General features: G+C 44.0%; 1 protein-coding gene and 1 long non-coding RNA gene across 3 annotated transcripts in view; one reads left to right on the forward strand and one right to left on the reverse strand.

Moving 5' to 3' along the window:
- Nucleotides 1-12,351, reverse strand: part of LOC147722338 (uncharacterized) — a 129,327-nt gene extending 116,976 nt beyond the window's left edge. The window contains exon 1 of the long non-coding RNA XR_015309870.1: nucleotides 12,127-12,351. This is a non-coding gene — a long non-coding RNA (uncharacterized LOC147722338). The remainder of the gene's footprint in view (nucleotides 1-12,126) is intronic.
- Nucleotides 1-14,676, forward strand: part of CDK13 (cyclin dependent kinase 13) — an 841,634-nt gene that overhangs the window by 195,382 nt on the left and 631,576 nt on the right. The window contains exon 1 of one of the 2 annotated variants that reach the window (XM_086964863.1): nucleotides 9,132-13,904. The exons of the other annotated variant lie outside the window; for it this stretch is intronic. Within the exon in view, the coding sequence (XP_086820989.1) occupies nucleotides 13,279-13,904 (626 nt within the window). The 5' untranslated portion in view covers nucleotides 9,132-13,278. Of the gene's footprint in view, nucleotides 1-9,131; nucleotides 13,905-14,676 lie in introns of those variants that run through there. 2 annotated transcript variants of the gene reach the window in all.

A 14,676-nucleotide genomic window follows, 5' to 3' on the forward strand; every position in this document is an offset into this window, starting at 1 on the left:
TCGAAAAGGCGTTTGATAGTGTCGAGTTGTCATATCTGTTCAGAGTGCTGAAGGGCTTTGGACTAGGCGATCATTTTATACGCTGGACCAGCTTGTTATACAGGTCCGCCACAGCTAGGGTTCGTACAGGACGCACAATCTCAGCAGCTTGCCAGGTGGAGAGGGGTACTCGCCAGGGCTGTTCCCTGTCCCCGCTATTGTTTGCGCTGGCAATAGAACCGCTAGCGGCGCACGCACGACAGGGTTGATTGTACGAGGGGGTCCTGCTGCGTGGGGAGCCACATCACATTTCCTTCTATGCGGATGATCTCCTTTTATATCTGGCTGATACAGGGAATTCACTGCCGGGTGCTAGAACCTTGCTCAGAGACTTCGGTCGCTTGTCTGGCCTGTACGTGAATTGGAATAAGACCTATTTTATTTCCCCTGTCCCCTGAGGGCCGGCCTCCACCAGCGTTGGCTGACCTGAGGTGGGAACCAGACTGCTTGCTGTATTTGGGGTCCGCATCTTTCACGCCCCGCCGACCTCTTGAAGGGAATGTGGGAGGCGCGCTAAGGGGGCTCACAGGTAGCACAGCGTTCTGGCGCACTCTCCCTATATCGATGGCTGGGCGCGTAGCGCTCTTGAAGATGGTGGCGCTCCCTCGGTTGCTCTACTACTTTCGCACTTTGCCGCTTTGGATCCCTGTTTCTTTTTTTAAGACACTCCGGACGCTGATGACAGGGTTCATCTGGGGTTCTGGCAGACGGAGGGTAGCGTAGAACACCCTGATGTGACCAAGGGAAGAAGGGGGGCTGGCGACCACAGACTTCGAGTGGTATTACCTGGCGGCGCAGCTGCAATGGCTTACGCAGGCAGTGGTGCGAGAGTTCAGAGGGCCGGATGGACCACAGGGTAGGGTCATCCCCAGACACGTATTATCGTTCATTATCCTTCGGCAGAAACTTAGACTGGATCAGCTCACTCTTGAGGAGCGCACCCTCCGGTCATGTTAGATACGTAGTCAGAAACGACCAGGTTTTGCGAGGTTTCAACTGGTTCAATTTTGTACTCTTCACAGGGCTTATTTAACTCCGGTCAAAATTCTGCAGTTCTTTGGGGGGACCCAATCGTTGTGCCCTAGATGCAATGCAGAAGGCACTAACTTCGGCCACATGTTTTGGTCCTGTGCCGGGTTAGGGTCTTACTGGGCGGATGTGCTGGCGTGCTTGAATCAAGTGACGGAGCGGGAGCTGGAGGTAGAGATGGGAACCTGCCTTCTGCTGTGGTTCCCGCACAACCCCAACACTAAAATAACCAGCAAATTATATGATTTGGGTTTGATAATGGCGAAGAGGGAGCTTACCTTGCACTGGAAGTCGAGGACGGGCCCTAGCTTTCGGAGGTGGAAGGCGAGCTTCTTAAACTGGGCAAGGAGCGAGGGGACACTTTGGCTTCAGCTGGCCAGGCGTTCCTCTAATAACAAGGCGCTGGAAGCTGCAAGGGCTTGGGAGTTACTTGTAACGGAGCTCCATTCACTAGATGAGTTGAACGAGGAGGACGAGGTTCAGGCAGTTATAGATCAGAGTGTGGAGACCAGGGCAGGGACTCCTGGGAATGCTGAGGGGAATGTTTTGGATGGGGATACTTGAGCACATATGGAGAGGAGTTTGGCACGGCACGACACGTTCAGAAATACTGAATAGCCGGGAGGAAGAACTGGAGCACACATGGGTTGTCTGGCGGAGTTTCCCGTCTCTTGGGATCACTGCTGCTGTTATATTTTATTGGTTGCATTAGACTTGGCAGAACCTAGAGCTCTGGGAGCCTCCATACAGGGAAATAAATAAGGGTACACTGACAGGGGGGGTGGGGTTGGGGAGGGAGGGGGTGGGGGCGGGGGAGTTAGGGAGGGGAATAAAAATGTTGATTACTGGTTTATCCTGTTTTGAATACTGCCTACTGAACAGCCTTTCAGATGTTCTTGCATGTGATATTGATATGACGATATGCTGGTTTGAACCTCAATAAAAAATATATTTAAAAAAAATAAAATGATGTGGAGGGGTGAAGAGTAGGGGCCGTGACAGGGAAGAGGTGCATCGCCCAGGGGGAGAGAAGTAGAGGATATGTGCAGCCGCAAGGGCCCTCCAATAGTGCTGCTCAGCACAGGAAGTCGCTAAAGCTACGCCCACCCTCGAGAGGGGGGCGGGGAATGACATTTTAGTAGGAGGACGAAATGGTATTGGCAGGGTCAGACCGCCCCCCTCCCCCCCACACCACATACAAAACAACTGTCTCCACGCTGTGTTTAATGATCCAGAAAGGAATGTGTAGTAATGTGTTTTCCCCGATGTCTCAGTAGTAATAGATTGTTCATACTCTCTTGGAATATTGTGATAGCAGTGTCCATAGAACAACGGTTGGCTTCAGTCCTGTTTGCCGGGGGTACTGCTTATAAACCTGATTAAAGCAACTTTTACTCAACAACATTGTAAGCCACTTATTTCATGTGGCGACAAGCTGGAACGAAGTACCCCCGAAAAATGAACCCACTGGTAAAGCAACATAGAAGTTATTGGTGAAACACGGTACTCACCACATCTCTGTCGTGCTCTTCCGAAAGGGTCCAGTGGGCTGCCGTGCACTATGGATGGAGGAAGTGTGTCTGAGCAGCACCGCATGTTGTCGGAGGAGTGGTGTAGACCAAGACCGGCTACGGATGAAGGAGGAGTGAAACGAGGTGAACCCGGGCCCACCGCTGTAGTTTTGGTTTAACCAGGCTCCGTGCGTGGATGCCGTTGTAAGTGGGAGGCTGCAGGTACGATCTAATGACTTGTGGAGAGGAGTTGTGTTGCTCCGTTGTGTCAGAGACTAAGTCGGAGCTGGCTGGAGGCTGAGTGTAGCAGCTTTTCCCAAAAGACCTTCAAGGGTGATTTCTGCACGTGCGCGAGTGGCAATCTCAAGATTTCATGCCCTATTTCTTGTGAAAACATACGAGAAACACAGCGGCAATCTTATGAAGTTGGGAAGGAATATCCAGTACATTTTAGAACTTGATGTGCCAACGTACATTAGAAACAAGTAAAACCGGCGGCCATCTTTTAACTTTTGGGTTTAGTTTTCTTTGTAAGAAATACAGCAAGATCATTGATAAGACTACTTGGATCCCGCACAGCCTGCCCACGGTGCAAACTGGAAAATGCTCCACTTCTCCACATGCTCTGGGAATGCCCTCTGTTATACGGGTTTTGGGAAGGACATGGGCAAGCTACAAGAGGTAACAAATAGGGAATTGCAGCTGAGGCCAGGAGTTTGCCTGCTACATTGGTTCCCTCACACGGCTCGTAATAAGCTCACCAGTAAATTCGTAGACCTAGGGTTAGTCCTAGCTACACGAGAGATACTAGTCACTGGAAAGCGGTCACTAGGCCCAATGCAGCAAGATGGTTACTGGAATTAATAAAATGGGCCGAATGTGAGGGGATCTTCCGGCTGCAGATGGCTCGGAGAACCAATAATGACAAATTGCTTGATGTGGCTAGGGCCTGGGGGGCGATGGTGGACCAGCTCAAGACTCCAGCTGACTGGGATGGCTGACCTTCTGAAAGGGGTGACTTTTTCTACTGATAGGGAGCCTTACCTTGATACAGTGGGTGGGAAAGGTGCCGGATAAGGTGATTGACCTGGGAGCATCCTCCTCATGGAGACCTTGATCACTGACAAGGTATTTGGAAGTGGATGACAGGAGTACAGGCTCAACAGCGTAAGAATTGAAGGAGGGAAGCGACATGTCTGACGGGTGGTGGGGGCCCTGGGGGGAGGGGGGAAGGGAGTGAGGTTGTTGTAGGTTGCTAGTTATTTATATGATGTGAAGAGGAATGAGATTATGCGCCAGCCTAGAACAGTATGGGCTTACCGCCCAGGACAACATTGAAGGTTATAATAGCATAGACAACTCCACTGCATAGATGGCATATATGAAGTAATGAGTGCCGAGGGCCAAGAATGAAGTGGAGGGCGGAGAGAGCAGATATGACCAGACCAACATTTGTCAATCATGATACGATGAAATGTAATATGCAATTGAAATATGAATGTCTAACTGATTGAAAATTTGAATAAAATATGTTTTAAAAAAATCATTGATTAGACTACGCTTCAGGCATAAGATCTTACTGTTTCTGTAGATGGTTGAAGAAATGTGTGTTTTGTGTTATCACACTAATTTAGAAATCTAGAATTTTGGGAGCGATGGGTGCATCTAGATACAGGCCAGAGAAAAAAAATATTTGCTTCTACACTTGTTAGAATTTGAGGAGAGATCAACTTTTGAGCATTTACCTGATGTTCAGATCGAAGGAGGACTTGAACTACACGTTTTTGAAGAAGTTGTAAGGAAACTTGTCAACCGATTTGATGTTGCTCCCAGTTTAGTTGTTTCCAAGCATACATTTGTCAAAAGAGAGCAGAAACAAAGTGAAGATGTTGACACTTGTATTTCTGCTCTGCGTAAATTAGCTGCGGAATGCAAGTATGAACATTTCGGAGATCAGCTCATTCATGACCAGTTCATCTGCCACTGCACTGACAAGTCTATGAAGCAGAAATTACTTTCGTTAAAAAAATCCTTCTTTAACAAAAAGCATCAGTATTGCGACTTCTTTCAAATCAGCAAGGGAATTAGAGGACACAAGTGATGATTGTGTTAATGGTATTTCAACCAAGAATGACCAGGAAAACTTAGTTAAAATGCCTTTTTCATCATCTTCAAATTCACGATCTTAGTTTGTTCATCTTACACAACAAAACTCTTTTCTTAAGCAAAGCAATTTCTGTTCCAAATGTGGTTTTCCACAACATCAAAAAGGGAATTGGGTGTGCCCGGACAGAAATGCACAATGTAGGCTTTGTGGGAAATTTGGGCACTTAGCAAAAGTTTGTCTAACTAACAAAAGCAAGAATACTAGGGTTTCTGTTGTTGGTGAGGATTCTGCGGTTGATGTTGAAAATCAGTTGTCTGAAGTACATGACATGGTTGTGGTGGTGGGCGAAGACATGATGGGACAGACAGTGGAAGAAATGTGTGTTGATCCTCACGTGTATGTTGAAGTTGGTGACCAACAACTTTACCTTTTGGTGGATTCAGGTGCTAGAATAAACGTGCTCACCCATGAGCTCTTTAAACGAAATTGGCCTGAGCAGACTTGGTTTCCACCTGGTAGGTCACCCTTTTCTTGTGAGGGGAAAAAAATCGATCTTCAGTGTTATTTTGAAGATTCCATGATGTTTTAAGGAAACATATCTGTGGGAAGATGTACGTTGCGGTCAAGGGCCTAACCATCTTGGGATGGTTCAATCAAGGTTTATTTGATATGATCCTTCGCCCTGGCACTAAAGAACAAGTCTCTGTTATTAGAGACTCTAGTGGTATTGAGCTTTTATTAAATGAATTTCCAAGGGTGTTTTCAGGTGAACTTGGAATGATCAACAGTTTTCAACACAAGATAAAGGATAATGCTGTTCCAGCTAAATATAAGTTGAGAGGTGTTCCTTTTAGATTGCGTAGTGATTTAGCGAAGGAATTGGAGGGTCTGCAGACAAAAGGAATTATTGAGCTTGTGGAGTCATCATTATGGCTTTCTCCATTAGTTGAAGCTATAAAGGGAAATGGCGAATTTAGGGTTCGTGTTGATCTTAGGGCCCTTAACAACGAGATATGGGTGGATTCTCACCCCTTCCCAAAGATTAGCGAAATGTTGTCGTCTATTTATAGTGTCAAATTTTTCACAAAGCTTGATTTAGCATCTGCCTATCATCAGGTAGTTTTGGCAGAAGAATCAATTCATCTCACTGTTTTATCTCACTCTTAGGGACATTTCAGTACTGCTGTATGCCTTTTGGTTTGGCATCGGCAGCTTCTGGTTTTCAGACTGAAGGAGCCAAGCCATACTGGATTTGAATTGCTTGTAGCCTGTCCCTTGAAACAACAACAGCATCGGCGCCCATGCATCCCTATGACGCCATTTGAAGCCTGATATACTTGAATAACAGAATCTAATACGAAATCAGAGTTTTTATCCCTGTGCCCGTCCCAGTATACTGCCCCTTGCCCTGACGAAGGTGCGGCCCAATTGGCCTGTCACCGAAACGCGCGTCGGCGTATGTCTCCAGGAATACGGTCATTGTCCTCATTACATAAGGACCCGTAGCTAAAACCATCTATCCGGACGAACATCCCGATTTGACCACCTATGTGCTGTATTCGCAAGGAATAGTAGAATGAATGATAGAACGAATGGTGTATGATATTAGGAGAGAAAGAGTGAGTAGGGATTGAAGTGAATGATACTGTGTGTGTAAAGATTGGCTGTTACTGGGTAGGACGAACTGTCTTGATATTGTTGTTTTTATATCTGTTTGTTTTATTTATGACTTATATGTACCTATGATATACAAAAAAATATATTTTTCCCAAAAAAATCTTTTGTAATATCCCTGTTATCAGAAAACAATAATAAAAAAATATATATATTTTCTAAACTTGAACTGTATAGTCCTTTTGATTTGACCATGTGATTGTTATATGTAGTGTCAACCCCTAGGTTAATCACCCCTCCATATACATCAGTTAGGACCCCCTAGCCAGGGCCTGTATATCCTGAGGCAGGGTACTCTCCTTCTCTATTTATATTGGTTTTTCCCCCCTACTACCTGCCCATATCCTAAAGCTACCCACGGGGAACCCCCTTCTTTGTCTACTGCCCCATTATCTCTACCCGTCCTGAAGAAGACCCGTATGCAAGGAGTTCAATCAATCCTGCGTCTATTGGGTCGAAACGTCGACACACGTCCTTGTTTTTTAACACAGCCCCCTCCAACCCACTACGCTTGTATAATATGGACATTGGGGCATGTGCTATTTGAATTTTTTCAATGATTAATCATCTGTTTCACTGAATATTGGACATTGAACTCATATTATTGTTTGATCAATATCGTGTTTTTATTGTCACGAATTCCCCTCACTCTACCCTCACTACATCACATCCCTTCCACCCCCAGGGGCACCTATACCACTACAATTTTGTATGCTTTGTAAATGCTTATTACTGCCTTTTTCCTATAATGTGAATTAAACATTATAGAGGTATTCTTTGTTGACTAGATTTACTCAAATGGCTTTTAAATAATATGGTCTTTTCTTTCTCTGGGACTCCCTCATTCTTAACGATAGTCACCCAGGTCCCAGCGACTTTATTGGGTTAACCCATATCTTTATACCATACTCAGAAGAATGTTCATTCTGAATACACCATTGGCTATGCTTCCAGAGTATTAAGAGAGCCTGAAGTACATTACTTTGTTATAGAGAAAGAACTTTCAGCTTGTTGGTGGGCAATAGAATAATTCAAGTGTTATTCTGGGAGAGAAGTTTTATCTTGCAAACTGATCTCTAACCGTTAGTTTCAATTCTCAATGGTACCAATTGCAAGACTAGTTCTCCTAGAATCGCAAGACTTGCAGCAAGACTTCTACAATTCAATTTTGAGGTAATTCATATTTCGGGAAGAAGAAATGTGAGAGCGGATTATTTGTCAACAAATCCTATTGTTGAGAAGGATGAGTTGAATGGTGAGTGCCGTTTCATTTCTGCTTTAGATGTAGAGAATTGTTGTCAGTTCACGGAAGAAGCGTGGAGAGGAAGTTTGAAATGTGATGTTGTTTTAAATAAAGTCACGGAAATAGTCATCTCTGGTTGGCATAGAGAAAAAACTTTAGAGCTTAATTTACAACCTTTTTACAAAGTGTCAGAGGAGTTAACCATAGAAGATCGTCTTTTGTTAAGAAATAATAAGTTAGTTCCTCCTTCTGAGCTGTGGCACAGTATCTTAACCAAAGCAAATGAAGGTCATTTGGGTTCTTCTTTGACCAAGAGGGGAGTGAGAGAGTCATTTTGGTGACCGCTGATGGATGGTGAAATTGATAAGTTGGTCAAGAATTGTTGTGAATGTTCCACTTCTGATAAATCTTTCAAAATGTGTAATCCACCGTTGACACCCATTGATTGTCCTTTGGGGCCTTGGAAAAAGTTAGGCATTGTGCTAGTTGGCCTTTCAACACCCTTTCACTTAATTCTCATTTTGCTTTGGTCCTCATGGATTACTATTCCAAATGGCCGTTTGTAAACTTTGTCGGAGAGCCAGATTGCAAAGCTGTCATTCTTTTCCTCAAATATGTTTTTATGAGTGAAGGCTTTCCTGAAGAGATCATCTCAGACAATGGTGTCCCATTTGTCTCCGGTGAGGTTGAGACATTTTTATGTGAAAGTTCCATTCGCCCTCCTAAGAGTTCCCTTTACAACCCACAAACTAATGGACTTGTGGAACGTTTTAATAGAGTGCTGGGTGAGTGTGTAAGGATGGCTTTTGCCAATAAATGGGATGTCCATAATGCCATCCAATCCATGTTGTGGTTTTATAGAACCACTCCGCATTCCACAACAGGTTTCTGTCCTTTTGAGGCTCTCAAAGGATGGAAACCTGTTGTATTGATCAGCTTCTTCGCAATGTGGAGTGTGCTCAGCAAAAACAAAATGCATTATGATAGCAGAAAACATGTCAAAGTATGTCCGTTTAGTGTAGATGATCTTGTTCAGATTATAACTCCTACTTTGTGAAGAAAGGTGAGGCAAAGTTTTCCAACCCTATGGTGATTGACAAAGTGTGTGGGAACGTTGTAAAGGTCCAAGGTCGAAATGGGTGGAATTCCTCTCGAATTTTCAAAGTTCAAAAAAGAGATGTTTTGGTTCCTCAGTATGTTTGTGATGATCCTGTAAAATCTGCAGATTCACATGCGAATGCTAGACAACCTCTGCAGGTTCCCAACACGTCTCGCGGTGTTTGCGTTAGACACAATGAATGTGCTTTGATTCCTGATGAGTATCCACGGAGGAGATTTAGAGTACGGAAGATTCCCAGCAGTTAACATTAGTACTGTTAATCAATTATTTTCTATATTTTTAGTTTTGCTGTTTTCTTTATTGGGAAAGATATGTTTATTGTGTATATATAGCATAAAGTGATAAGTACTATCCTTTTCTTGCTTATGTTATTTCCATTTCATTTTGTTATTGCAATTTTAGTTTTTTTTTTTAGTTTTCTAGCTTTGGTTTTTTTTTCTTTACATGTTTTTGACAAGGGACTTGCCTTTTAAAAAAAGGGTAAACTCAATGTAGTAATGTTTTATCCCTGATGTCTCATTAGTGATAGATTGTTCATACTCTTTTGGAATACTGTGATAGCAGTGTTCCATAGAACAACGGTTGGCTTCAGTACTGTTTGCCTGAAGCGGTCGGGGGTACTGCTTGTTAACCTGATTAAAGCAACTTTTACTCTACGACATTGTAAGCCACTTATTTCAGAATGCAGCTGGCACCGTGCTCAACGCTGCTCGCTCCCGACATCTGTAGGCCGTGGAAGTGAACATTTACAGAAAAGGTGGGACATGCACCCACCTTTGGCCAATTGTGTGCTTTCATTTTTGAAAGCCACACGCAAATGCCAATAGAATGTGACATTCACACGCACGCACTTTTAGAAAGCTTTCAGAATGTCTGGAGTGATTCCAAGAGGCCCTCTCCTAGAGCCGCGCATGCGCATACATGCCAATAGAAATAGACCTGATTCAAGCGGGAGGATACCGATTTTTCAAGTGAAAAATAGCTTTATTTTAGCTGTCTCCTGCCTGAAATTGCAATTTCTACAATAGAAGTCAATGGATAATTTTCATTCTCCCGATTTTTGTATTTGAAATCTTCCATGTCCCTGACCTAAAATGTTGGCATTTATGCATGCGCGCTAGGCTCGACCAAAAAACTTCCGGTACTCCGCACTAGTGAGACCCGGCCCACTTTAAGCCCTGATATTAATAACTAATTGATGTTATGGCCATCTCTAATTTCAATAATACATTTATGCAAACTTTCAGCAGGAATTATCCTTTCACCTCTCAACAGAGTATTGTGAGAGACAACTCTGATCTGACCTCCCGAAAAGGTGTATTAGAATTGTTCAATAATTCTTTTTTTTTTTTTTTTTAGGCCAACCATTGATAACAAATGAAGATACAGACTTGAGAAGAATGTCATTCTCGTATTCTTTGTCCCATTCTTCTCTATCAATGGCAAAAAAACCCTTGTCATGGACAAAGGCAACTTGTAATTCATTCCATTCATTACTTTTGCACTCTTCAAGGATAACAGGCATTCTTGATAAAAAATCGGCAACCACATTATTCTTCCCTGGAACGTAAATTACATTATAAATCTGGAAACCATCTCATTCATTTTGGGTAATGGAAATTTATCTACAACTATATTGTTGTTCAAATGTCTTAAATCTACACAGAGGCGGATATTACCATTACTTCGTTTTGCTACGACGATCGGAGAAATCCAATCGGAGGCTTCAATCGGTTCAATAATATCAGATGAGACTCATTTGTCAAGTTCCTTACACACTTCATCTCTCACCATAATAGCAATATTGCGACATGTGTGTACTTTAGGAGAAGAATCGTCTTTTAAAATAATTTTGTGTTCAAAACCTTTTTGGTTACCTAACTCTTTGCTGAAAACTTTTGGAAATTGTTTTAGAATTGCTTTACCAGCTTCATGGCTCTCATCTATCAACAAAACTTGTTCCTTACTATTAGGATCTAAAATGATGTGTGGTTGCTTCTGATCAAACCAACCCAAAACTGGTGGCCCCTTTTTTGCAATGTATAATTTTCCTCCACACTCTCTACCTTTAAACTTGAAGAGAAACCAGTGATAACCAATTAGATCGATGGTTTCACCTCCATATCCTTCAGGGTGAACATCAGGCTCCAATAACCGACTTCCGACTTTCTGTACAAAAGAAGATTTCCAAAGTTCCTCATTAATAATTGTGTAGGGGGAGCCTGAATCGGCATAAATCTTTAACTGCACACATCCAATTTCCATAAGACATATAGGCTTGTTAACACATGACTCATCTCTGATATTCAAAACTAACCTATTCTGTACATTCATTACTAAATCGCCATCCTCTCTTGTTCCATTCTCTCCTGTATCATCATCATTCCCATCATCCATATTGTTTACAAATTTTACGTTTCTTTTCCTTTTACAGGCTTTAGTGAAATTACCTTCAAGTCCACAATTGGTACATTTAGCTTTGAGTGCAGGACAATATTTGCTATCAGCTAAATGTTGCAAACTGCCACACCTATAACATTTTGGTTTGGTTCCCATATTGCAATTAGACTTATTATATGGAGATTTCATATGAGTATTATCCTTAAAAGGTTTCTTTTTTTCATTCACATTCACTTTACCAACAACCTCACAAGAACTATTATCTTGCTTAAGAACGCTTGCGCACCTACCAGAGATTTCAGTTTTGTGTACAATGGCAATGATATCATCCAGAGAGGAATCACCATTTATCCAAAGCCCATCCTCAATGGAAGGGTTAAAAGCATGCATGACTATTTGGATCCTAATGAAATCCTCTTGAAGTACACCAAATGTACAATCTAACGCTAACTTTTTCAGTTCTGCAAACTAGAGATCAATACTTTCATCTTTATGCTGTTTCCTAGAAAATAATTTATATCTAGTGACTCCAATACACACTTTAGGAGCAAAGCAAATATCCAGATGAAGTAAAGCTAAAGAATACACATTTAAATCACCAGGAAAACAAAGTTTAGTCATGCCATCATATACTTTTAATCCAACTGGACCTAAAGAGTGCTAAAGTAGTCGTCTTTTTTTGAACAGCTGACATTTTTCCTTCTTCATCTAAGGCATCAATATAGTTAGCGAAATAAGATTTCCATTCAAGCCATTTTAATGGAGGTTCTGTCCCAGACACCCAAACTGGCTGAGGAGGGTTGCTATTATAAGACTGATGGCTCATGGTGTAGCTTTAAAGTGTAGTCTCCTGGAGTTAAATATTATTTGATGAAAATGAGGAGAAAGTAGACAACAATTAAGTTTGTAAAGTATTTAAAAAAATGCACTGTGGAGGTACAGTTCCTCACGAATGTCTTGGTTTACAAATAAAAGAGAGTTGCCAAATGCGGAAACAGTTTACCTTCTGATAACTTTCCAGTAAGGAATCCGCAAGATCCGACCTTCCGATATGACTTCAAGTAGAATCGGAGAGATCGTGTCAGTGAAGACTATTTCAATAGTTATAACAATAATGTTCTGTCGCCAGGCACCCAAAACCATCTGCTCAAATTAAGCACCGTAGGGACAAATGCCATTTACACTGCGTAGTTCTACTCCTAACCGTCCTTAGAAGTGGTTCTTATGTAAAGCGCTCTGACACCTTCGGGTAAAGTTCGCGCTATATAAAATCGCTTTAAATAAATAAATAAATAAATAATAAGTGCTACACTCTTGCTACCTGCTAGCCCATTCCTGTGCATTTGCATACTATGTTCTTAGATGTTTGCGTGGCACTATGAATAATCCAGCAACATAGTATCCGTGACTTTCTGTCTTGGTCGCATTTAGAATCAAAATTGAATGTGTAGGCAGTCCAAACGTTGTAGCTTAAAACACTGCTAATGTTTTGGGACGCCATTAGCACTGGACACGCATTGGCGTCATACGCACGTTGACGCTTTCTTGGGACTGCTGCGCAGCGTGCGCCGGAACAGGAAACCATCACTGACGGCCGGCTCTGGGGGAGGAGGAAGAGTAGGGGGTGGCATTACGCTTTAACGCCAGGCGACGACAGCGTTAAAACATATAAGGGCAGGTGGTGCCATCTTTAAACTGTCCCACTCCCCCGTCTCCGGTGAGAGTCTTGATACAGCCCGAATGAGCGTAGAGGCGATCTATTAAGAGGCACGGGGTATTAACAAAGAATACTTGACGTCCCCTTCCTCTCGTTCTGTCAAGGCGTGACGTCATTGACCCCCAATAGAAATCGGTGTCAAGAGACTGAGATCCGCGTCACAATCTCGCTCACTTTAATCCCGGGGGCTCTCCCCTTAATAGTAAACCCGATCGTACCAGAAAAAGGTCATCCGAAGGGGACACGGTCCAGGCAGCATACGTCCCTGGAGCCTGTCCTGGTGGTGTGACAGGACTGATCAACGCTCCACTGCAAGTCCTATCTGCCCCGTGTTCGGGGGTTAGCGGCCAGGATGTGAGGATCTCTCCTGAGTAGTGCGGACACGGCACAGGTTCAAAAGGGCTCGGAGTCGCCGCTCTCTAAGAGGCCGCGCTCCCCATGCCGGGCGGCGCCGAGCTGTTGCCCCTGCTGGGGGGTGGCCGGCGGCATCGGGGCGGTGTGGATCGGAGGAAAAAGCCTAAGAAGAAGACAGGGGGTCGCCGGTGGCGGCTGGGTCTGAGACGGTCACCGCTGCCGCCGCTGCTGCCCCCGGAAGCCTACGTGCGCCCGAGGGAACGTCCCTCTCTCCTTCAGCCTGACTACATCCGTGCTGCCGCACAGCCACAGCAGCCGGTCTCTACATCGCCGGTGCCGCAGCCACCGCCACAGTACGACGACGTGAGTTCACAGTCAGAGGAGGAGGAGGGTCTTTGCGAGGCTCAGAGCCCGTCCCCGGTGTCCTCCCCTAGCCGCCTCCGAGCGGCTCTGCCTTCTCTGTTGGACTGGGAACCGCTGCAACGGCCCAAACCCTTCCACTTGTCCGCGCCCGGGCTGGCGGCATGCAGCAGCCCCTATGGCCTAACCAGCATGGGATATACTGGGACGCCGTCCCTACTGTCTGGACTCGCTTCTCCCGCTGCCTTTAGGAGGAGCCCGGTCTCCAGCAACCTGTACGGCACCACCAGCTCTCCTAGCCCCTTCCAGTCTCGCTACAGGCGCTCAAGGAGTATCAGCCCCATGGCCAGGTAAGTGACATCAACACATACACGTGCTTTCATAGACTTCCTATTTCACAACTTGTTGTCAGCTTGTCCTATCTACCTTCACAGCTCAAACTATAGTAGATTCGTACAGAAATGAGTCCCCGAACCAGTAAAATCTTCTTTTAACCTGAAAAAATGTAAAACTGTGCTGCCGTATGTTGTATCTTGTTTTTATGCTGTATTACTTTCTTGACACTGTTCCTTTAACCTGTACATTCCTTTTGGATCCTTCCTTACTCTCGTGTTTTCTCTTTGCTTGGTGTGGCAGTTGCCTGCTAGCCTGGAGAGGGACACCAGCTGATACCTGTAGCTTACAATAAATATACCTCTTTATACTATTATTCCATGATGGACTTTTTATCTCTTTCCCTACAACATTTTGGCGACGAGGATGGGATGAGTCATCTTTGTGTGAAGGTTCAGTAGCACCAGTGGGTGATGTTGAGTTCTGTTAAGGTGCTGTAGGGAAGGAGAGATGGAATGAGAGCATGGCAAGTGATGGTGTGTTGCGTAAGGTGAAGGAATTGATTGTTAAGGGGACACGAAGAGAGAGTACTCTCGAGTGTGCGGTCAGACCTTTTCTGAAAGTGTTAGATGAATTGTCTATTTTGGACAAAAAGGAAAACATTGTAATGAAGGGTGACAAGTTTATACCACCACTGGATTTGAGATTCACTTTATTCAAATTGGCACACGAAGGCCATTTGGGTCAGTCACTCACCAAAAAGAGGTTGAGAGAATATTTTTGGTGGCC

The sequence above is a fragment of the Lissotriton vulgaris genome, chromosome 4_1 (assembly GCF_964263255.1).
Source record: "Lissotriton vulgaris chromosome 4_1, aLisVul1.2, whole genome shotgun sequence".
NCBI lineage: Eukaryota > Metazoa > Chordata > Amphibia > Caudata > Salamandridae > Lissotriton > Lissotriton vulgaris.